The 22,111-nt window shown below is 35.4% G+C and overlaps 3 protein-coding genes across 3 annotated transcripts; all 3 read right to left on the minus strand.

Moving 5' to 3' along the window:
* Positions 1-986: 986 nt before the first annotated feature.
* Positions 987-5,372, minus strand: LOC122037036 (ras-related protein Rab11D-like). The gene is made up of 2 exons (XM_042596491.1): positions 5,052-5,372; positions 987-1,627 (listed from the first exon to the last, which is right to left on the minus strand). Exons 1-2 carry the CDS (start codon positions 5,270-5,272, stop codon positions 1,195-1,197), a joined length of 654 nt encoding a protein of 217 aa, XP_042452425.1. The 5' UTR covers positions 5,273-5,372; the 3' UTR covers positions 987-1,194.
* Positions 5,373-6,948: 1,576 nt separating this feature from the next.
* On the minus strand, positions 6,949-10,112 carry LOC122037035 (alpha/beta hydrolase domain-containing protein 17C-like). Its single transcript, XM_042596489.1, has 5 exons — positions 9,461-10,112; positions 8,891-8,927; positions 8,181-8,417; positions 8,052-8,099; positions 6,949-7,724 (listed from the first exon to the last, which is right to left on the minus strand). The coding sequence occupies exons 1-5, from the start codon at positions 9,778-9,780 to the stop codon at positions 7,470-7,472; spliced, it is 897 nt and encodes a 298-aa protein (XP_042452423.1). The 5' UTR covers positions 9,781-10,112; the 3' UTR covers positions 6,949-7,469.
* Positions 10,113-15,448: 5,336 nt separating this feature from the next.
* Positions 15,449-17,565, minus strand: LOC122037019 (sterol 3-beta-glucosyltransferase UGT80B1-like; the record flags this gene model as incomplete). The annotated part of the gene is given in 4 exon segments (XM_042596464.1): positions 15,449-15,833; positions 16,014-16,163; positions 16,822-16,869; positions 17,489-17,565. Coding segments are annotated over 4 exon segments (473 nt in total), but the record flags the coding sequence as incomplete, so codon positions are not given.
* Between the last annotated feature and the right edge of the window lie 4,546 nt (positions 17,566-22,111).

Consider the following 22,111-nt stretch of genomic DNA (forward strand, 5'->3'; position numbering starts at 1 on the left):
GATAAAAAAAATATAAGATCCATTACCACATACTGATTATTACAATATATTCCTTTCATCTACATCCCTTTTAATATTAACACTCACTATTTATGTGTTTCAAAGTCCGCTCAATTATCTTAAAATTATATTATATTAAATAAATATATTTCAAAGGCGTCTTTTTATTGTAACGACCTGACCTCTCGGCTCCTTGGACGGTCCAACTGGCGGCCCCTTGGCGGTCCCTTGGACGGCCCAACTAGGAAGGCAAAAATCCACTGGTCAGGGGTGAGACGACCTAGTGAGCAACGATACGGCCGAGGGTCGTTGATCGACGACATAAGGAGTCGCCAGTTTGACCGCCAAATGAGTCGTCAGTTAGACCGCCCAAGGAGCCGAGTCGTTACAATTGATGTTAATTTAACTAAATTAATTTGCATCTTGTCTATACTTATGAATATGTGATGAAATTATTGTTCCCCTTGAAATGAAATAAATAATATTATACATTCATAACCCACTCTCATTATAACACTCACTACCTCATAAAAAGCATAAGATTCATTGTCACATACTCATTATAATAACATATCTTTTTCACTTAAATTCCTTTTAACATTAACCTTCTTTATTTATGAATCTCATAGTCTACTAACTCATTTTAAAATTATATCATATTAAATAAATATATTTTAAAATATTACAATTATTATTATTAATTTAAATAATAATCTTACTTTAAAAAATAATATTAAAATTTATAATTTTTTAATAAATAAAATTAAAAAATACACACATGGGATGGGTTGGTCAAGCCCATCCCACATTTACTTGAACGAATTCAAGTGAAGGGGGTGTTAACACTTAACATCAAAGGGGTGTTATAATTACCCTATTAAAGTATCCATTGTAGATGCTCATAGTAGTCAATATAAAATAACCTTTAATATAATATTTCAAAGCAAAAAATAAATAAATCTAAACTGTCTTAAAATACACACAGATAAATTAAAAAGTCCATTCTAATTCAAAACATAATGACGTCCCAATTGTGATCAGAATACAGGCAAATTTGCAGTAACAAGCATTAAGATAATAAGACCTCAGTTCATCCATGTTCAGGTGCAAGATGTGACTAATTTAGGGAAGAAATAATGAATTCAAATATTACACATAAAAAACTAAAATAATGCATCACAAAGAGAAAGCAGCTTAACTGGAACAGCAACCAAATTTCTTCAATGCAGAAGAATCATCCTTCACATTTATTGTTTCGCCTTTACTTGGTACAGAAGAGGCTTCATCATCACCTGCCTCGACTGCCTTCTTGCTGACAATGCGATAAATCTGAGTCAAGACCTCTTGAAATGCTAACTCAACGTTCGTTGCGTCTAGAGCAGAGGTTTCCATAAAATACAATGACTCATTCTCCGCGTAAGCCTTGCTGTCTTCAGTAGGAACAGCAACGAGATGACGGAGGTCCGACTTATTCCCAATCAGCATCACCACTATGTTAGGATCAGTGTGATCCCTCAGCTCCCGCAGCCAGCGGGTAACACTATCAAATGTAGCACGTCTAGTGACGTCGTACACAAGCAACGCGCCAACTGCTCCTCGATAGTAAGCACTCGTTATTGCACGATACCTGCGAGTGTCGATCAAATTATGTAACAAAAGAACAATCTCCAATTCAGAGATGAACCAATTGATGTGATATATCATTCACGGATCTCTACATTCCATTCTTTTCGTCCAGCTTATCTCAAATATCATTGCACACTAAGTATGACAATCAAAATCATTTACACAATAAGTATGAAAATCAAAATCACATGTTTCTCTTTTGATTTGTTTTCCTGTTTCAGCTTTTCTTCATTTTCCCTTCTTTTTTTCATTTTTGATATAGAGATTACTAAGCCGAACTTAAATGTATTAAAATCACATACAAGTAACTAGATAAAAATGATAATAAAGATAATAAAGATAGATAAAAATAGATGATATGTGAGGAAAATACATAATGCACATAAATGAATTGTCCCTGTTAAATTTGAACAGAAATTGTCACGAAAGAATGGTGTTATTAGTTGATGTGAATCTCTCTATTGCAGAATCTGGATTGAAGTCCATGTGCTAATTGAATCTCGTGGTGCATAAATTAATTCTAGTGAAAATTGATTTTTATTTATTACTGTTACTATAGTAATAGAATAATTTTTTACTAAAAAGTAAAATTACAAAACTTCAAGACTAGAGCACAAAATGCCCAATTTATGTAATTATTTGGGATTTGGAGCTGTTTTGTGGTATGGTGGCTGCGATATGAGAGTGTCAACTTCAGAAGATGTAGGCAATGACGTCGCTTAGGGTGGTGTCAGAAAATTCTTGGATGTTGTTAATGTCAATGTTGAGATCCTAGAGAGATGATACCGGCTGGCTATGTCAGATGTTGATGCAACCAGAAGGAGAAGAGGTGACCCTGATTGTGATGTTTCTGGTGCTATCGGGTGCCCAAGCAGGTAGGTGGCTAGGGATTTTGCTTGAAAAGGGAGGAGGATGAGTTCCTAAAAACAAGGAGAAGGCATTAGACTTCGCATGGTGCTGCAGTGACGATAGTTTGCACCTATGGCACTAGTGGACGATTGAATAGAAGGAAGCTTGTCTTGTAGGGATTGAAGAAGCAGGGCTTCCCAATTCAGCTTTGTGAGGTGATGGTGGCTAGTGAGGGAGGAGATGGTGGAAGGAACCAAGTGGCAAAGTTGGAAAGGGAATCACAAGAGCAAATTGTGATAATAAAAGGAGATATAGAACCGAGCCAACTTTTAACTTTACCACTTGATATACCACAGTAGATGAACATGGGGCATGAGGAACAACTCTCGCACAAAGAAAACAAATTAAAAAATTTATTAATTTAAAGATGAAAATATTATAAAACCTTGTACTTTTTTTTATAGACTTTGACTCAACAACAAATGCAAAAACACATATTCTAAGAAAAAAACACTAGACTTAATTGGAATAATCATTCCCTATTTATTACTAACATAAAAAATGTTAATCTAGGATTCTTTCCAATTAATCTCCAAATTATTTACCTGAATTATTTCTTTTTCTAGCATTAAAAAAAATGTTTATGCTTTAGTTCCTATGGGTTGACAAAACAAGAAGAAGCACTTTTGTTTATGTTCTCGAAGTGAAGCAGTAAAATAATCTTATATAAATTGCTTACTGATGGTAGCATTACCTAACCTCATCTACTATTTACTTCAAATATAAAAAAAAAAAAATATGACATAGATGACACTGGGTCTAACTTTGTTCCTGTCCACACATCCAGATTTGATATTTGATTTGTTATTACACTTTGTTCATGGGTCTAACTTCAGTAGCCTTCTGGGCAAGTCACTTGTTAATGCACTTGTGCATGATGGTTGATCATAGTTCAAATATGTGAATCCAGTATCTCCCTCAAAGTATTAGAAGGACAATTTTTATTTTCTTGATTGCAAATTGAAAACCGATACCTTACTATGTGTCTCTCTTAAGGTGATTTGGTTAAAACAAACTAGTGCATTGGCCTATGATAGAAGAAAAAGTTGCTTGTGTTTCAAATAATAAGTATTACTGTAATCCCAGTACATGATAGTTTCGCATAAAAGATCAAAGAATGGTAAACTAGCCTCAACCAGAACAAGACTATCTCACCCCAAGTGTATGGCAATCAGACTTCTCTTCTGGTTCATCAAGTGCTAGTAGGATTTCAACATCATAAATGATTGCTTCTTTTGTAACCTAGTAGACGAAATTATACCTACAATTTAACCTCAACCAAGGGCCACGTGTAACCCAATAAGAAACAATCAAGATTGACCTCAAGTCTCCCAAATGGTGACACATATTATAGGTGATCTAGAAAATATAAAGGCCTCCCGTACTTTTCCAATTCATTTTTGCTTTCTTAATACTAAGAGTTGTGAGAAGCAGAATTAAGCATCAATTGATCCAGGGAAACTCTTAAGTCCTTTCTTGTCAGTTAAATCACGGCAAAGACAGTCCCAATAGGTAGGCCACAGCTAAAACAATCTCAATCAGCTAGGCACAACTGATGCTGATTATAACTTGAGGATATGAAGGTTCCATCAGGCAAGGGTGTCTATTAAGTAAAGATTTGTCTTAGTGTACAACCCAATCTCACAATGAATCCAATAGATTAGTGGAAACATCCTATTATCAAGCAAAGCAAATAACAAGTGTGGTGATCCAATGCGGTTCATCACATCTTGGTCGTAGAAGCTTTGCTATGTTTGTCACAATTCTAAGGTTTGACCCTCAATATTACACAGATATGTAAATTTTCTGTCCCCAATAGCACAATGCACATATATATATATATATATATTTGAATAATAATAAGTGTTGTGATGCCATACTTTGTTTCAGAGTGCAGGGTTGATGATCCTCAATCTCCTGTTGATGAAAGCCTTATAGTTTGAGCTGTCATTTTCTTAATTCAATAGCAATATTGATTTAACTTGGATGCTTGGATCTTCATCAACTTAATGCAAATTATTATGTATGCCAAGTTAGTTTTGAGATTTAATCAATTAATAAGTTGAACAGCATATTGTAAGGTTTCACTACATTGCTTTCAAACGTGTAATAAGTAACAAATTGCTGCCGCCAATAATAGAGTACTACAGTGATCAAGATTCAGACTTAAACTGAAGTTGAATGTCATGCTTAGTTATCTAATTCTTAGATGCAAACTCAAGATATAGAACAACATTTTTTTTTCTCAGAAAAGAGGAAGGTTAAATCTAACAGGAAAACTATTGGGATAGTTTTGCTTATTCTATTCCAACCAGTAGGTAAATCTAATAAGAATCAGATGAAATCAACAACTACTGGCTGCGGTACATGCAGAGCCTACTCCAGAATTCCTAGATCCCCAGGGGACATGAACGAACAACCCAAGAAACAGATCGGCATCCCATTGAAGTCAACTTCCTGAAAGGAAACCCTAACTCTCTATAAAAGGAAAAAAGGAGAAGAGTGAAAAGCAGTACCTTTCCTGGCCGGCGGTGTCCCAAATCTGGGCCTTTAGGACCTTGCCGTCGACGGTGACGCTGCGGGTGGCGAACTCGACGCCGATGGTGGACTTAGACTCGAGGTTGAACTCGTTGCGGGAGAAGCGGGAGAGGAGGTTGGACTTGCCGACTCCGGAATCGCCGATGAGCACCAGCTTGAACAAGTAGTCGTAGTCGTCCTCCGCGCGATACCCCGCCATTTCCACCCTCCTTCCTCCTCCCTCCTCCCAATCGACGGTCGGCGCGGTGACGGCGGATTCGACGAGGAGGAGAAAGGGGAACGGAGAAAGATGATGGGAAAGGGTGGACATGAAGTAAAATTGCACAAGGCACTTCCCTTTCCTATCCTTCCAAGTAAACGCGTACCCGAGGAATGCACAATATTTTGACTGTGTTGACTAGTTTGACCTCGACGATTGCCTTACAAATAAAGTCAGAAAAAAAGTAATTTTTCCTATAATTATAAACTTAGATAAATATTTATTGTATAAATATAAATAAATATCCTTATGTGAAAAATATTTTATTTGCCTAAAATGTTTTATTCTTCTTTACTGAATAAATCTATACTAGTTAAACTTACACTTAGTGTTAACACCTACATTGAGGGCATAGAGGTGATGAATGAGGGATATGAGGGAGAGAGCGACTGAAAGAGGAACGTAGAAAGGTGATGTTTTAGGACTAGGTGCTTAAAGAAGACTGCTATCAATAGGTCGTGGTTGACAAAGAAGATAATTCGGTCGATAGAGGAGAAAGATATAGAAATAAGCATCTTTATTGATGATACAGCGATAAAGATGAACCTCCTAAGAATAGGTTAAAATGAAAAAGATCAACTGAGGTGATAGTCAAAGTCAAAAAGAAACCAAAGATATTAATAATATTAGTGATGTGTCTAAGTCAGCCATGATCGGTCAGGCGTGATCAATGCGTACTTGGGCCCTTCAATTGGATAGGCATCTTATCTTGACTCAGGTATTAAGTAATAATATTACCGATTATCTCAGTCGAGCGAGGAAAATGGTCGATTAGCCACCCTTTCCAACAAGTAGACAAGATTTCGCTCGACCTATCGCCTATCTCATCGAATCTAAGGTTATACTTCAGAAGCTTCTACCAAACATGAATCTTTCGATTCATTTGGCTCTCACGCTCAATTATTTATTTATGGTATGAGTATTCCCATAGATTTTTTAATGTAATGAGCCTACCTTCTCTTTTCTGTTTGTAGTTAAACATATCAAAACTTATAAAATAAAAAACCAGAATATTAGGAAGACTCTTCCGACTAGACCAGTCTAGCCTTATAATATTATCCACTTTAGATCGAAAAGAATTTAGATATCTCCACAATGATATAATATTATCCACTTTAGGACTAAGTCTTTATGATTTTGCTCTTGTGCTCTACCCAAAAGAGCTCATGCCAATGAAGATATTTTTTCTTATAAACCCATGATTTTTCCTATGCATTTTCAATATAGAACTATATTTACAACCTTACAACCCCAACCAGGACTTATTTTTTCTTAAATAAACTTTGAAAACATACATATATTTTGGGATACGTGCATAAACAATACAATAACACTATAAAAAGGAATCTCTATCCATAGACAAAAGTATATAATGTTCCATTATTCTACACACTCTCTACTACTACTTGCTTCGTTTATTTTCTTCTCTGAGACCGAGCACTAACTTGAATGTCGAAAGACCAACATCTAAGATCCTTCCCTGATCCGACACTAACACTCCTTGTATTACACAAGGACATAAAATCTTCATCAAATCAACAAAAAGATCACACCCCAATTCATGTCTTCTTAATTTTCAGACAGAATCATTCGACAAAGGATGAAAGTGGAGTGCATAGAGGGCACAAATGGCCTCAAACCTACTAGCTTTGGTTAGAGGTAAAAAGAAGGATAACATCAAAGAACTGATGGATAGCATCATCCTCCTACATATCTTTCTACTTCAATTTACAAGTGACAACAGTTTCCGACTAATATAATGATCACCCGATTCTCATCCTTCGCGTCATCTCTTGTTTGCTGTCCCCCAAAAGGAACACAATCTCATCTATGTCGAACATGGTTCGCTCACATCTTACAAAAAAGAACTAGTGTTAGAGTAAAAAGTCTTTTGCAAAGAATTCAATTCTTGGGAACATGCTTGATTGCTTCATGATCTTCGAAAAAACACTTCCAACTCTTCAGTGTCCTCTCAGACAAATCGTGAAGCCTTCTGTATGGATATTTTGTTATCGGTCTTCAGCTGATCATATAGGCCTCAAGACTGGCGCCACTAGAAACCTGTCGTATCCGCAAGAATTGTTCAAAGAATTAAGACAAGGCTGGAGATGAACCTCCCGAATCGTTAATCACACGGTCACTTCCCGAATCGTAAACACTTGTTGTGTTTCACTTCTCTAATAGCCGATGGCGGTTGACTGTTTTGTTTGGCTTGTTTCGCGGAAAGCTTCTCCATCGCGCTGATGAACTTTTTTAGGTGCTTGATGTATTCGGGGTAAGTCTCTAAGTTGCAGTGACCACCACCCTTGATCCAAAGTGGATCATACTTTTCTTTCGATAGTTCCCACAATCGCTTACCGTGAGTCCAATCGACAATATCGTCTGCAGTTCCCTGCATAGAAACAGCATTCGATAAGGAATTTGTATATCAAGTGTTTTCGAATGATCACAAGTGACTTATCAAGAGAATGAAGTGAATCAAACAACCGGGTACAAGATCGTGCATCATATTTGACAATTTCAAAAACAATAGCTTCTAACTAGTTATGGAAGCTATCGGTTGCCCCATATCCGTTCAACTTATTTCTCTCAATTTACCGTCTATTGGACCTAAATTTGATCACTTTCAAAATTTAAGTAGCTCTTGAAAACATCATAATGTTATTCCAACACATCGTTTCTTGATGTTCATATGCAACGAGATACAAGAAAAACTTACATGTATGACGAAAGTGGGGCAGTTCACCAATCGAATTTTATCGATATTCTGCAAAAACAAAACAAAAGACTTTACATTAACAACAAAATATATCGATTAAAATCTAGGGGTAAATGTCCAACTCCTTACTTTAAAGATATCGAACCAAAATGTCACTTTTACAGGATACAACACTCGTATGCCCGAGAGGATTGCGCTATGGAGGACAACACCTCGTAGTTTCTGTAATTGCGCAGCCAGGTGCAACGTTGGTCCGCTGCCAACTGACTGACCGTACAAAATGAGCTCCTCTTGTTTTATACCGTACTCTTCTTTCAAGCAATCCAACACGGCTTCTATGTCGTAATATGTATTGAACTCAGATGGCTTTTGCAAGGATGAAAAGCAACAAGAAAGAATGTTAGACTCACAATACTATATTTTGGTCTATCGCTAATATTTTCCAAGAACTATATCGAATAGTAGCTAAATCTGTCAATATTTATGAACAGATTTATTTGCAAACATCGAAATAGAGATTCTAATTCACATTGGATAGTTAAAACAATAGAGCACTAAAGTTTCATTGTGCCAAATTTTTTTTCGCACAAAAGGTAGAAGTTAACTAAAGCTAGTACATAAAAAGGGAGAAGATGTACGCGAACGAGATATCTAGCAACAAGAAAAAGGAAAATGATTGAATAGAGGAACTCCCGAACATTTGTTAATCTCAGATGTGTCCGACTCATTATTTTGATGAATCATTTCTTCATACAGAAGGAGATTCTATAAACAGTTCCTCAAAATCTCACTTATTAGATTACTTTACTTGTGCTTCTTATGAACTTTCCCATGCTTACCTTCCCTGTAGATGCTCCATAACCCGAGTAATCGTAACTGCAAAATGAAGATCATAGAATAGATCAGATTGCGAGACTTTGTAGTCGAGATGCAAATTTAGAACTTATGACAGCGTGAATATATTTCAGATTCATCATAGGAAGATAGTAGACTGGAATTGTTTACTTCAGGAAACTAACCTAGGGTTTGCAGCAACAACATTCAACCTTTTTCAGTTCAATCTCTTAGAAAATTTCCAAATCAATGATCAAATCATGTGGAATTTGCCTAAAAGAAACAATTTTTTGCTTAAAAATGCAATCTTGGCGGCAAAATAAAGAAGGAGCCTAGGGTTTGCAGCATCAAAGTTAAATATTTTCAGCTTAATTTGGCAGAAAGAAATTCCTGGTCAATGGCCAAATCACGTAATATTTCGCTAGAAGAAACAATTTTTTTGCTTGAGAATGGAAGAATCTAGGGTTTGCAGCATCGAAATTCGACCTTTTTCATAGAAAAAATCCTGGAAGATTTTGACCGATTGGAGAGGAGGAGGAGAAGAGAAGGAACAGAACGGGCTTTGCCCTAGCTACCTCATGATGTTGACGCGGAGGTGGGCGCGGAGCTCGTGGAAGAGGTCGAGCATCTGGCCGAGGTCGGCGGCGTTGCCGTGGGAGTAGAGGAGCGTGAAGCGGGCGGCGGGGTGGCGCCAGAAGGTGGCCACCACCCGGTTCCCGGCCTTGGTCTCCACCACGTGCACCTCCACGTTTTTCTCCGGCGATAACCCCGACAGGCGCAGCCTGCCCTCCCCGCCGCCGCCGCCGCCGCCCCCCTCCCGGAATACCTCGTAAGTGGCCGGCTCCGGTGGAAAGAACGCGAACCGCGCCGCCACCGACGACGTCACGTTCCCCATGTCCCCCTCAACCTCACCTCCTCTCCCGACTTCTTCCTCCTAAAAATCCCACCTTTGGTCAAATTGACGGCCAAAATTCCCACTTTTGGTCAAATTAGCGGCACAATCTCTCATAATCCAGCTTTCTCCCTCGCCTCCTCCGCCTGCTTTTTTTTCTTTCTCTTCTTTTGGTGCTGCTCTCGCTGCAAATTCAGAAAGAGAAAGAGAAAGAGAAAAAAAGAGAGAGAGAAGAAGAAGAAGAAGCAGCAGCAGCTGAGGAAGAAGAAGGAAATCGAAGCAGGTGGGTGATGGACGTTCGTTATGGATCAAATTGCACGTTCATACGTTTACATGATGATCTCTCTCCTTTATCAAAGTGGGAATTTGCACCGATCTTGAGGTGAGTGATAGCGATGTGGAAGGTCGGGATTGGGTCAAAGCGAGGTAGGAGATGTGTCAGTGATCGCAGGGAGTTTAAAGGTTGGCGGTGATGGTGGAGGGAGGACAAGACTGTCTTGTTCTCCTGCTCTTCATGGTTATTTTAACACGGTGTTTACTTGGATGGACGGGAAGATCTATCTTTTTTTTTTTTTTAAATTAACCTGAGGAATTAATATGAAAATGATCGATGGAAACTGCCATCAAATAATCGAGTCAAGTGTGGAAAATGAATCAATTCATTAGGATGATTATTCAAATTTAAGTTAATTTTATTTTTATGTGTCGAATATTAGTTTAATTTTGGTTTAAATTTGATTTATTTAGATGATATAAAATTGTTTGGAATTTTGATGATAATAAAAATTTATTTATTTGTTTAGTTTATATTGATAAACATAATTTATAATTTTTATTCATAAATATTAATTATTTAATTTAATAGATTATTTAAATTTATTTATTTTATATTAAATGAATATAAATAAATATTTATTAAGTTAAATATTAAATTTGTTCATAAATATTTAATTCAAGCTTATCGAAAATTATAACAATGTTTTTTAAAAAAAAACTAAATGATATGGCGTGGATGAAGAATTTCCATTGGTTTTTATTTTTTTATAAAAAATATTAAAAAAATGAACATTCAATTTTAATATATTTTAAAAGAAGGGTATATTAATTTTCTAAAATGTGCACTGCCCATTACAATCTAATTCTAAACTAAATTAACCTTTTATCCTAGAAGCATTCACATTATATGTTTTATTTAAAATTTTTATTAAAATTTATATAAGTTAACTTATCCATTTCCTAAATTATATATTTATAAACAACATTTCTCTAAATTTAGGAAATGAATTTTATTCCTTAAATATTATAGAATAGAAAGAACAAATAGAAAACTTTATATATGGTGTATTGAAAAATTTATATTCAAATTTATAAAGTAATTTTTTTATTTTAAATTATATATTTTAGATAGAAAAATTGGTATGGATACTTTTATAATACTAAATTAAAGTGTTGAATCTATTTTTTTTTTTTTTAATTAGGCCGAATGGAAACAAGGTAAAAAGCTAAAATTGAGTTATTTCATATAATTTTTTTTATCTAAAATATATTAATAATTCTATAATTTTAGATTCTTCTAAAATATATAAAATAAAGTGATCCTTTGAATTTATTCAAATTTTCTTTTAATTTATAGCCTTTTACAGTTATTAATGACTTTATGCCAGTGTTCAAAATTATTTAATGGTTCTAAATGTCTTAAATTTGTATAAAATAAATATAGTTATAATTACAAGGACCCTTAAATTTATTCATATTTTTTTTTTATAAAAAATAAGTTATTTAAGGTCAATGATTTTGAAAAAAATATTGATGGTTTTAAAAAATTATATTTATTCTATTTTTTAAAATTAGAAATTTCTAAATCTATTAATAACTTTTTATAAGGATGTCACCACACTCTTCTCATAAATCATGTAAGAATATATTTAATGACTAGCGCATGAAGTGTTATCATCATGAGATTTAAGGTTTAAATCTCAAAAAAATTGAGATAAATATCTCTCTTATATCTAGTCACTATTCTAAAGATTAATAGCCTCCGTATTAACTGGGACGGGTTGACGAGAACACTGAAAATGAACATATTCATCTTTTTATCATCATATAAAAATAAAATTTGAATTTTAAAATTCATTTTTATATAGAATAAATTCCTCCAATCTAGAAAATCATTTGATATCATGATTTATAATCCTTTCATAAAACCTTAGGGGCAGCAATTGGGTACATTACAACTTCGTCATAAATTTTTTATATTTTTCTAATAAAAAAAATGATGTTTTAAATTATCATGGGGCTTTTGCAAATAACTCAAATTAGCAGGATGATTGGGAAAATCAATCAAGTTATTTTTCACATCAAACCCTAGTTAATAGTTTTTTTACGGAGTGACCCATTTTGTGTCGACATCTGTTCCTTCAAAGAGAATAATTGGAAGAAGCTTTAGGTAAAGTTGCTAGTCGTCCCAACTTATCCATTAAAACCTGTTTACCACCATGGACATGAGAGGAGAGGAGAGACCTTTATCCAACTAAAATTCGCTTTTTTCATAAGAGAAGATCCTCTGTTATATATATATATATATATATATATATTTTTTTTTTTTTATCAAGAGATGATCTATAATATAATTATAGTTAGATGACGATCGTGATTTGAGGGTTACAATCTCTCCTTGAATTTACTTTTCCATTAGATTATAGCTTAGGTTGGGATGAATGATTAAAGATTTCCGGAGACTGACAGTGATGAGCGAATGATCAAATTACTGGGCACCGAGTAAGGGATGACTATAATCAGAAAAGGACCACAACTAATTGTGACCACGGTCCTATCATAATTACATTATCTACCATCTCCTAATCCAAAAAATGAACCAAAGACATTCGCTCGACAAGTTCAACAAGACTACTTGCCTGAGTATTTTTAATTTCAAGCTGATTTCTCGAGCATTGATTTCAAAAATCTAGTACCATTAGATTCTCGATCACATTTCTGAACACCTTCTGACTCCGACTTCGATTCCTAAACATTTTCAGATTCCGAACCAGAATTTGAAACTCAATTCCCGAGCACCTTCTAAATCCAACTCCGATTTTCCGAAGCATTTCTTGATCTGACTCGGACTCCCGAGCACTTTCCGATTCTGACCATCGAGTTCATTCTTCTTCTTCTTTTTTTTTCCTCCTAGGAGCTCAATTTGGTCAGCTCATACTAACGATCGTAGATTATTTACGGAGTATCATCACTCAACATTCCCTCGCCTAGAACGGCTCAACCCCACCCCTGCCTTGACCAATAATTACTCTAACACTTGCCCAACTTGATGCTCTTTCGATTGTTTCCTTTACTCTGGACTCAAATATAAAATAATAATTTTAAAAAAAGAAGAAGATTTGAAAATAGGAAATTGGTGTTCTCCCGTGAATTAAATGAGTTGTATGAGTTTAAAAGAGGTGGTTGGGTGGCTGCATCCACGTTGTCGTCCTTTCCACGGCATGCCTTTTGGTGAAGGGAACACTAATGAGTCAAAGAAGATAAAAGATAAGGGACCAGAGACCTATAATTTGATGCATGTGGAAGTTTGTGCATGAATAGGAAAAAGGTAGGAAGGAGGGAACAGTGTGCTATCTCACAACTCATCAAATCATTTCATTGTGTTGATATGGTAGGCCAAACAGCTCTTCCTCGCTGCCATATCAGTCAGTATACACAGATGAGAATGTGCTTTCGATTTTTTGTTTTTTTAATATTCTATGTAGGTGTCTGGATTTATGCAACTAATTTTAAAGATAAATAGTCTTGTCGTTTAATTCGAGCCTACTGAATAATTTCAAAGCATTGTGGAGCACAAAATATTTTTTTTATAAAATTAAGTGTCTTAATTAGATGATCTTCCCTTCTAATTCATCGATTGAATAAATCCGGGAGACGGTAGAGCACAAGATATCCTTTTAAACTAATTTTAGCGATAGTTCTCTCCTCACTTAACTATTGCGTGAATCTGAAACATAATTTATATATCTTAAAAATTAATTTTTAAAATATTCATCTCATTTAAAATTTAAAATATTATTTTTAAAAAAATATATTTTATGACTGAGCAAAAGATTTTTCATTTATTTTTAATAATTTAAATATCTAATGCTTTCAACCGATTTATTTAATTCTTTAAATCGATTAATCTTACAAATGATTGTGTTGGTGTAGCGAGACCGACAAGAGGGGGGTGAATTACCTGTAAATAAAAATTATACCCTCCTCAATCAATTTAAACTCAAATAAATGTAATAGTTATAAATTTAAACAAAACTAAACTATGAACAAAAAAGGAAGACTCAGCTATTTACTTAGTTACAACCAAGAAGGTTATTAATCCAAGGCAGCAATAAATCACTATGAATAATCTCCTTCTCTGAAGGCGGAGAAGCCTTTTACACACTTGGAAGCACAGAACTATTGCTAGAATGTAAGTACAGGAGTTGTAGTTCGATTTCGTTGTCCTGAAAAGCTATTCGAGACCCCTTTATATAGGGGTTCCAAGACTTATCAGATAACTTGATCTTCGGGATCATGTTTTGACTCGAGAAGGATGGTCGACCGATCCCCAGGTTCGGTCGACCGAACCTGCTGTACCTGCCCAGCCTTCCATCCAGGTGCAGTCTCACTGGATCGAGTTTAGGTTCGGTCGACCGATCCTTGTGTTCGGTCGATCAATCAGCCAACGGTCTCTCTGAGCTGGCCCGATCAGTACGTTCGACGAAGTCTTCTGGTCTATCTTCGGTTCGCTCGACCGATCAGCCATTGGTTGCTGACGTGGCAGTTGACGTGTCTCTAACGGCTGGCTTTTGTTGAAAAGGGGTTCGGTCAACCGATCAAAGGGTTCGGTTGACCGAACACTTGTCAAGTCAACTTCCCGGTTGACTTGCTCTGGTTCGGTTTGCTTAGGTGATTTCGACCATCCGGAATAGGGCTCACCCGAACTCAATTCCTGGCCTTCTCCTTGAGCAGTTCTCTCGTCCTTCGGATGCACCGAGCCCGTCGGCTCCCTTCCCGTGCCATCCTTCTCACTAGCTGTGTCTTCCGCTCAACTTCCTACGCTCCTAAGTTCCTGCACACTTAGACACAGGGATCAGACAAATAAGATCTAACCTAAACTTGATTGATCACATTAAAATAATCACGGAGTCCAACAGATTGATACAATGCTTTTCCAGGGCCACTAGATAAATCCCTATCTTCAGTTTCCTTGCAAGTGGCCTTTTTCAATAAGCAGCAGTACATACTGCAGACAAGGACTGGGCATTCTAATGATGTGAAAGCATAAAACTGACTCAAAGACATATATATCCTGAAACATCAATAATTCAACATGATGGCTAATTAGTTAGAATGTTGCAGCTAATATATTCAGACTTTTACCATTCAAATATATTATAGAAACTCGATTTACTACGAATATATATTCAAGACCTCCTTTGCGATTTGGTCGATAGGATGCGGTGGGTGGTCACTAAAATTAATGAAGGGACAAACATAGTGAGCTCATATGCTGCTAAGATTTGTCTTTATGTTTCCCAATTCTCTCCGACAGACTAGGCACCTTTAGGTGTTTTCGTCTATGAGTCTGCAACAACATGCTCATCTGATAAAAAAGGGTTATGTCACAGACTAAACAAGTTCAAACCCGATTATGTTTCAGCGAGTCACTTGTCTATATTTAAATCCAGAAACTGACAATGCTACTTGATCCTACATTATTAGTCCATATTAACACCCAAATGAATGAGATACAATAGTAGTTACCAAAGAACCAAAGATGAACAACTGCTATTCTGTACACGCGCGAGCAGAGATGATTAGGGACTGCACGGAAGACAGCACCACTTCTCAAAGAATTGAAGGAGCCACTGAACAGGATTTGGCGGTTCACTATAAGAAGTTGCAGTAGGAATTGGCAATTCAGATGGCAAATGCTTGTGGAATGCGTTTACAGCCGCACCAGCACCATCTTCCTCCTCTATTTGCTTTCCTAGTTGCATGGCGCACAACTTAACCTACATTATGGAAACACCATGTTTCTAAAAGCATCGATAATTTACAGATGGAAAAAAAAATTACAAGTCCCAAAAGCAGTGCGATTCTTGGAGGATTTAGTTTGAGGTTGAATTTGTTGAAAGACTTCTCACATGCTGTTAGGTCATGTGCATATATACTGAATCAAGAATTCCAGTTACCTCAGGATCAAGCATAAACTTTATAGCATTTGAAAGGCGTTCAACATTTAGTTCAGCAATGGGAATTGGTGCAGGTCCCACTCCTTTCGCATGGATTCTCTCAGCCCAGAAAAATTGGTCGCCAAAGAAAGGTACAATTGTCGTAGGGCACTGCATGAGAGAGAATATTATTGTAGTGATCACAAATTCCATAATGATTTAGCAGGTGTTTCACTAGTAAATAAAGAATTAGCTTAATAAAGCAGGTCAATCTAGTTCACCATTACTGTTTGGTATGCCAAATTTTTTTTGAGAAATGATATTCATCTAGAATTTTCATCTAGAAAATTCATCTAGATAGACACATAAATGATGGGCCCACAAAAAGTGAAATGGTGGGTCCCATCATTTATGTGTCTATCTAGATGAATTTTCTAGATGAAAATTCTAGATGAGTATCACAACTCATTTTTTTTTACCCCTTTTTTTGTGAGAATGAATCTTGAATATCAACCAGAGAAGTACGATAATCCATACCCCATTACAATGCACTAAATCAGATAAAAAGACCATGAGTTACCAATTGACATGAGACGCTGCTAGTTTTCGTAGCATAGGAAATATAATAATTGCTGGGTTATATCAGCTCAACAATACATTGCACAACAGCCATCTTTTTCTTTATTCTCCAGTTTCTTTTCTCACGTGTTAAACACTGTTATAACCCTTAGAAAGAAATAAAGGGCTTCTACATATGACAGAATCCAGATTAGTAGCTACATTAGTAAATTTCAAAAATTCCAGAAAGTTAAATTCTTAAAATAATTACCCCAGCTCTTAATCCTGCAGCTGTTGTTCCAGCTCCACCATGGTGTACCTGAGTAGATTTTCGGAATAAGTTAGCATTCAACTACAATTTCATTAAATGACAAACAACTAGCGACAAGGTGATCCTGCAATAAACAAATTTACTTTTGAAAGGCAACTGGCCGAAATAATTATAGAAGCAACATAACAGGATGTGCTTCTTCAGTTCTTCAGACTATTGCAATACACTTAGAACTTGGTAGTTGAGGCATTAGACTTCATGAGATAATGTTAAGGGTTTGATCCTACAATTCTATGCCTCATGTGGAAATTTTATTAAAAAGAAAAGTAATTCAAAGCATTAAGTACTCATTGGCTTTTTATCATATAAATATCTCTTCAAGTAACACAGGCTACAAACAAATCAGTTTATCCCTAAAAAAAGAAAAAAAAAAAACTAGACGATTGCCAAATTTTCAAGCATATTACAAGCTACGACAAATGAACAATGCTTCTATAACAAGCATCAATAAGCTTAACCTGTTGCGATAATTTAAAAAAAAACAAATAAATAATCCATTTAAAATAAAAAGTAAATATTTATTTCTATACTAAATACTAGAAGTAGTCTGAGTGTGTCATTTAGGAAATATATTGAGATCTATCAAGTGAAACAAACTTATGCTCACCACTGCAGAACAATGAGGGAACAACCAATCATGAGGACAGTCCTCAAGAAGATAGACATCCACAGGAACTTCAGACACTGCATTAGCAAGAAACAAAACTGAGACTATTTAACACAAAAACAAATTGCAACTGTAGTAATTCATGTGATTATTTAAAATCAAGTTTGTTATCTACGTCATCATCATAATAATCATCATCAAGCTGCTTTTTTCCTGCATTTTCCCTAACTAAAAGGGGACACATTTATTGGAGCAAAAGGTGATATTGCTCACCTCCAGCGGCCTAATATTGCCGGTCCCACGTCAAGATACAAGCAGATAAATCACAAGGACACTTTGCCCTAGCACAGCAGGCCTTTGCATAGGAAAAGAGGACACATATATGAATTTTATCCATGAGCTCTATGTGAGACAGTATCACTACTAATATTCAAATTATTATATATTGTTTTCTATTACATTGGCTAATGTTTTGTTTGGTCTCTCTCTACCTCTTACACATTCGACTTTGATAGATCAACTCTTCTAGCTATACAATTTAACAACTGTTTTTTAATATACCAATAGCATCTCAATATATTTTCTCTTAGTTTATCATCTATCCAAGCTACGCCAAATTGCTCCCGAATATTAGTAGTTTTTATTTTATCCTTCTTGGTAGCACTATCTTAACTCTGATTTCTTCTACATAAAAGCTAACGGAGAGTAGTATGCTGGGTGGTAAAAGCAAAAGAAAAAAAATCTAGTGTCCATGTTGGAGTAATCTCAATGGTCCGTGCGACCATGTGTTTTGGTGTTTGGACAAAGGATTTAAGTTAGGTTTACCCTTGTTATTTGATATGTGTATGTGAGTGTGCAAGTTTGCAGGATACATATATTACTCAGCTTGATAGCTTCGGATCTAGTGAAGGATGGAGAATCCGAGGGACCGTGGACAAGGCAGCAAGGACAAGGGTCGAGGGAAGCGACTTCGAGGCATATGTGAAGGATGGCATTGGGGACGAGTCGCGGGCTTGGATGCATCTGAGGGAGGAGAGCCAAAGGAAGTAGGCTTGAAGGTAAGAGATCAAGGCTGCAACGAAGAAGAGTCAAGTGAGTCGTAAGGGTGAGGGCTCGAGTGCTGAGAGACTGTACTCAGGGTACCAGTTGACTGATGGAAATGGCAGTCGACTGGTACAGTCGATTTGGCAGTCGATTGGTAGCGAACAGAATGCTTCTGTTCGCTCAGCCAGTGTGGAATAGTCGACTGGTACTTTCACCAATCGACTGATATCGAGTCGTTGGATTGTAACGTTCAAATCTCCACAGAGGACGGATGACTGACACTTTCACTAGTCGACTGATAGGCGGAGTTTTCCAACCCGTGACCTATATAACTAAAGCTTTAGAGCTTGGTTAAGATTGACGAAATAGAGGTGATTAACCTCTATTAGTAGTCTACCAATGCCCTAACTTCTCAAGAGTTCTTGTGAGAGTTGTGGTGAGGTTTCTCCACCACATGGAGCTATGTGAGCTAGCCGGAGTTTGCCGGGGAGTCATCCACCGACGGATCGAGATCGTCTACCTTACGGGCAGTCGTGGAGTAAGAGTCTTATCTCCGAACCACAATAAACAACGTGTAGTGGTTTGCTTGTTTCTTCTTTATCTTTAGCTTTCGTATTTGTGTTTGTATTGCTTGTATTCCGCTGTGCTAACAAATACGTGTTTTTAAATAGCCCAAACTCTAATCCATAAAGTATGACAAGCATAGTAGTCAAAATCATATGGATCAATATCTGTATCACAAGAAACATTATGATTCACATGTAACATGATATAATTATTACACGTGAATCAAAATAAAAAGAATAATAGATGAGAATTTGATCAACACAAACTTGAATCTTGTTTTATACAATTTAGAACAACCTTAAAAGCAAGCTAAACCAATGAGAAATAAACTAAACCTAATATATTGAAATTAAATAAAAATAATAATAAAAGAAGAAAAGAATAATGATGTTATCATTATATGATAGAAATAAAAAGATTGAACAAAGTGGAATCTCAATGTCGATGATGACATAAAAGAATAAATCTTTATCAACAACAGAGAAGATGATGGTGAAGTTTGACTAAACACTTAACGATGACTTAGATGAGTGGTCAAATTACTTAGATTAACAATGAAATAGAAATAAGAAATTATGTCTTGTCAAAATCATCTTCCATTGGTGACAATGAATTTTCTAAGTCAAAAGAATTTGAAAAAAAAAATTCCTATTGCTCATTTCATTTTGATTCTTAACAAATAAAGTAAACAATAATTTGTATAACTTCATGGTCCTCATCAATGAAACACAGCCTAAATTTTTTGTTACAAATCAACATCATCATACTCCATATAAATTATTTTATTAAATTGAATGTTATATTATTTAACATACTTCTAGACATCAAAATTATTTCAAAAAATAGTAGAATTCTTTCGACGTATTTGTTAAATTTAACATAAACCTTACAGTTCTATTAAACTTTCCTTTCAATCAAAGGGGACACAACAACAACAACAACCAAGCCTTTTCCCACTAGGTGGGGTCGGCTGTATGAATCCTTTTACGCCATTAAACTCTATCTCATATTATATCATCATCTATATTTAAATAAATTTTATCTTGTTTTATTGTTGCTAACCAAGTCTTTTTTGGTCTTCCTCATCCTCGTTTGATATGCATGCTTATCATAGTTTCACATCGCCTAACTGGAGCATTTATTGGTCGTCTAAGTACATGTCCGTACCATCTTAAACGTGTCTCTCGAAGTTTGTCCTCAATAGATGTAACTCCGACTTTCTCTCTAATGTTCTCATTCCTTATTTTATCCATCTTCGTATGTCCACACATCCACCTTAACATCCTCATCTCTGCAACTCTCATCTTATGCTCATGTGCTCAAGTCATAGCTCAACATTCAGCTCCATATAACATAGCAGGTCTAACAGCGGTTTTATAGAACTTACCTTTAAGTTTAAGAGGTACTTTACGGTCACATAAAACACTCGACGCTCCCCTCCATTTCACCCATCCTGCTTGTATTCTATGTAAGACGTCTCTCTCAATCCCTCCATTATTTTGTAAAAATGATCCTAAATATTTAAATCTCTCGGTTCCGAGCAACTCGTCCTCTCCTATCTTAACAATTGTTTCATTACTTCTAATATTGCTAAACTTAAATTCCATATATTCTGTCTTTAATCTACTAAGCTTAAAACCTTTCCCTTCTAGTGTTTCCCTCCAAGATTCTAGCTTAGCATTTACTCCTTCACGTGTCTCATCTACCAAAATAATATCATCTGCAAACAACATGCACCACGGTACTGTGTCTTGAATGTGCGCAGTGAGTTCGTCCATAATTAGTATAAAAAGATAGGGACTTAGGGCTGATCCTTGATGTAACCCTATCTTTATTGGAAATGCTTCAGTTACTCCGCGTTTACTCTGGTCGTTACATCCTCATACATATCCTTAATTAGTTCAATATATGTTACGCTAACACCTCTCTTTTCTAAAATTCTCCATATAATTTCTCTTGGGACTCTATCATAAGCTTTTTCTAAGTCAATGAATACCATATGTAGATCTTGTTTTTGCTCCCGATATTTTTCAATTAATTGTCTAAGGAGATGTATAGCTTCTATTGTCGACCTTCCATGCATGAACCCAAATTGATTTTCTGTCACTGTGGTCTCCTTCCTTAATCTTTTTTCTATTACTTTTTCCCAAAGTTTCATAGTATGACTCATTAGTTTAATACCCCTATAGTTTGCACAATTTTGTATGTCTCCCTTGTTCTTATATAAGGGAACTAGAGTACTTATCCTTCATTGATCAGACATTCTTTTCGTTTTCAATATCATGTTAAATAATTTTATAAGCCATTCAATACCTTGTTTCCCTAAGCACTTCCATACCTCTATCGGAATATCATCTGGTCCAACGGCTTTAATGGAACACAACACTAACATGAAATTCCATAAGCTCTTGCCATTTCAATTCTTTACACTATTAATTATATCTTAATCAATATCTAATAATGTTCCCAAATTACCTAAAGCTCTTAGAAGGATTTCATGTCACTTTAACTATTCCAACAATTCTTTTCTTGAACTAAAACTGCATTTTAAATATTCAAATATTATTCTTATTATTTTAAAACCATTAGTTAAAAAAAAAATCACTTTTTCCACAATTTAAGCTTTGACTTTAATCTAGTTGCACTTACACTCTCATCCATTCACACAATATCCTCTGCAAATAACATATATCTTCAATGTTATTGCTTAGTTTGTCTAGTACTAATAAGAAAAGGTATAAACTTAGAATTGACTATTGGCATAAACCTATAGTTATAGAATAGTGATTTGCCACACTAACAATATCTCTAACACTAGTAACAAAATTTTCATATATATTATTTATCACATCAATATAATTATAATTACTATATATTCCTTCTCCAAAATCCACCAGTTAGAACTCTATCATAAACTTTTTCTATATCGATAAAAAGCTTCTTATCTCTAATTTTTATTTGTTATCTTATTAATTAAATAACTATAGTTGATATTCTAGGTATCAAACTAAA

Source organism: Zingiber officinale, unplaced genomic scaffold (genome assembly GCF_018446385.1).
Source record: "Zingiber officinale cultivar Zhangliang unplaced genomic scaffold, Zo_v1.1 ctg230, whole genome shotgun sequence".
NCBI lineage: Eukaryota > Viridiplantae > Streptophyta > Magnoliopsida > Zingiberales > Zingiberaceae > Zingiber > Zingiber officinale.

What these genes read in the sequence shown, in the direction of transcription:
- LOC122037036 (XM_042596491.1), bottom strand. Translation starts at nt 5,272, where the DNA reads ATGGCGGGGTATCGCGCGGAGGACGACTACGACTACTTGTTCAAGCTG. An exon ending in GACACCGCCGGCCAGGAAAG is followed by an intron (nt 1,628 to 5,051) that starts GTACTGCTTTTC and finishes CGACACTCGCAG; the next exon opens with GTATCGTGCAATAACGAGTG.
- LOC122037035 (XM_042596489.1), bottom strand. Translation starts at nt 9,780, where the DNA reads ATGGGGAACGTGACGTCGTCGGTGGCGGCGCGGTTCGCGTTCTTTCCA. An exon ending in CTCCGCGTCAACATCATGAG is followed by an intron (nt 8,928 to 9,460) that starts GTAGCTAGGGCA and finishes TTCATTTTGCAG; the next exon opens with TTACGATTACTCGGGTTATG. An exon ending in ATGGAGCATCTACAGGGAAG is followed by an intron (nt 8,418 to 8,890) that starts GTAAGCATGGGA and finishes TCCTTGCAAAAG; the next exon opens with CCATCTGAGTTCAATACATA.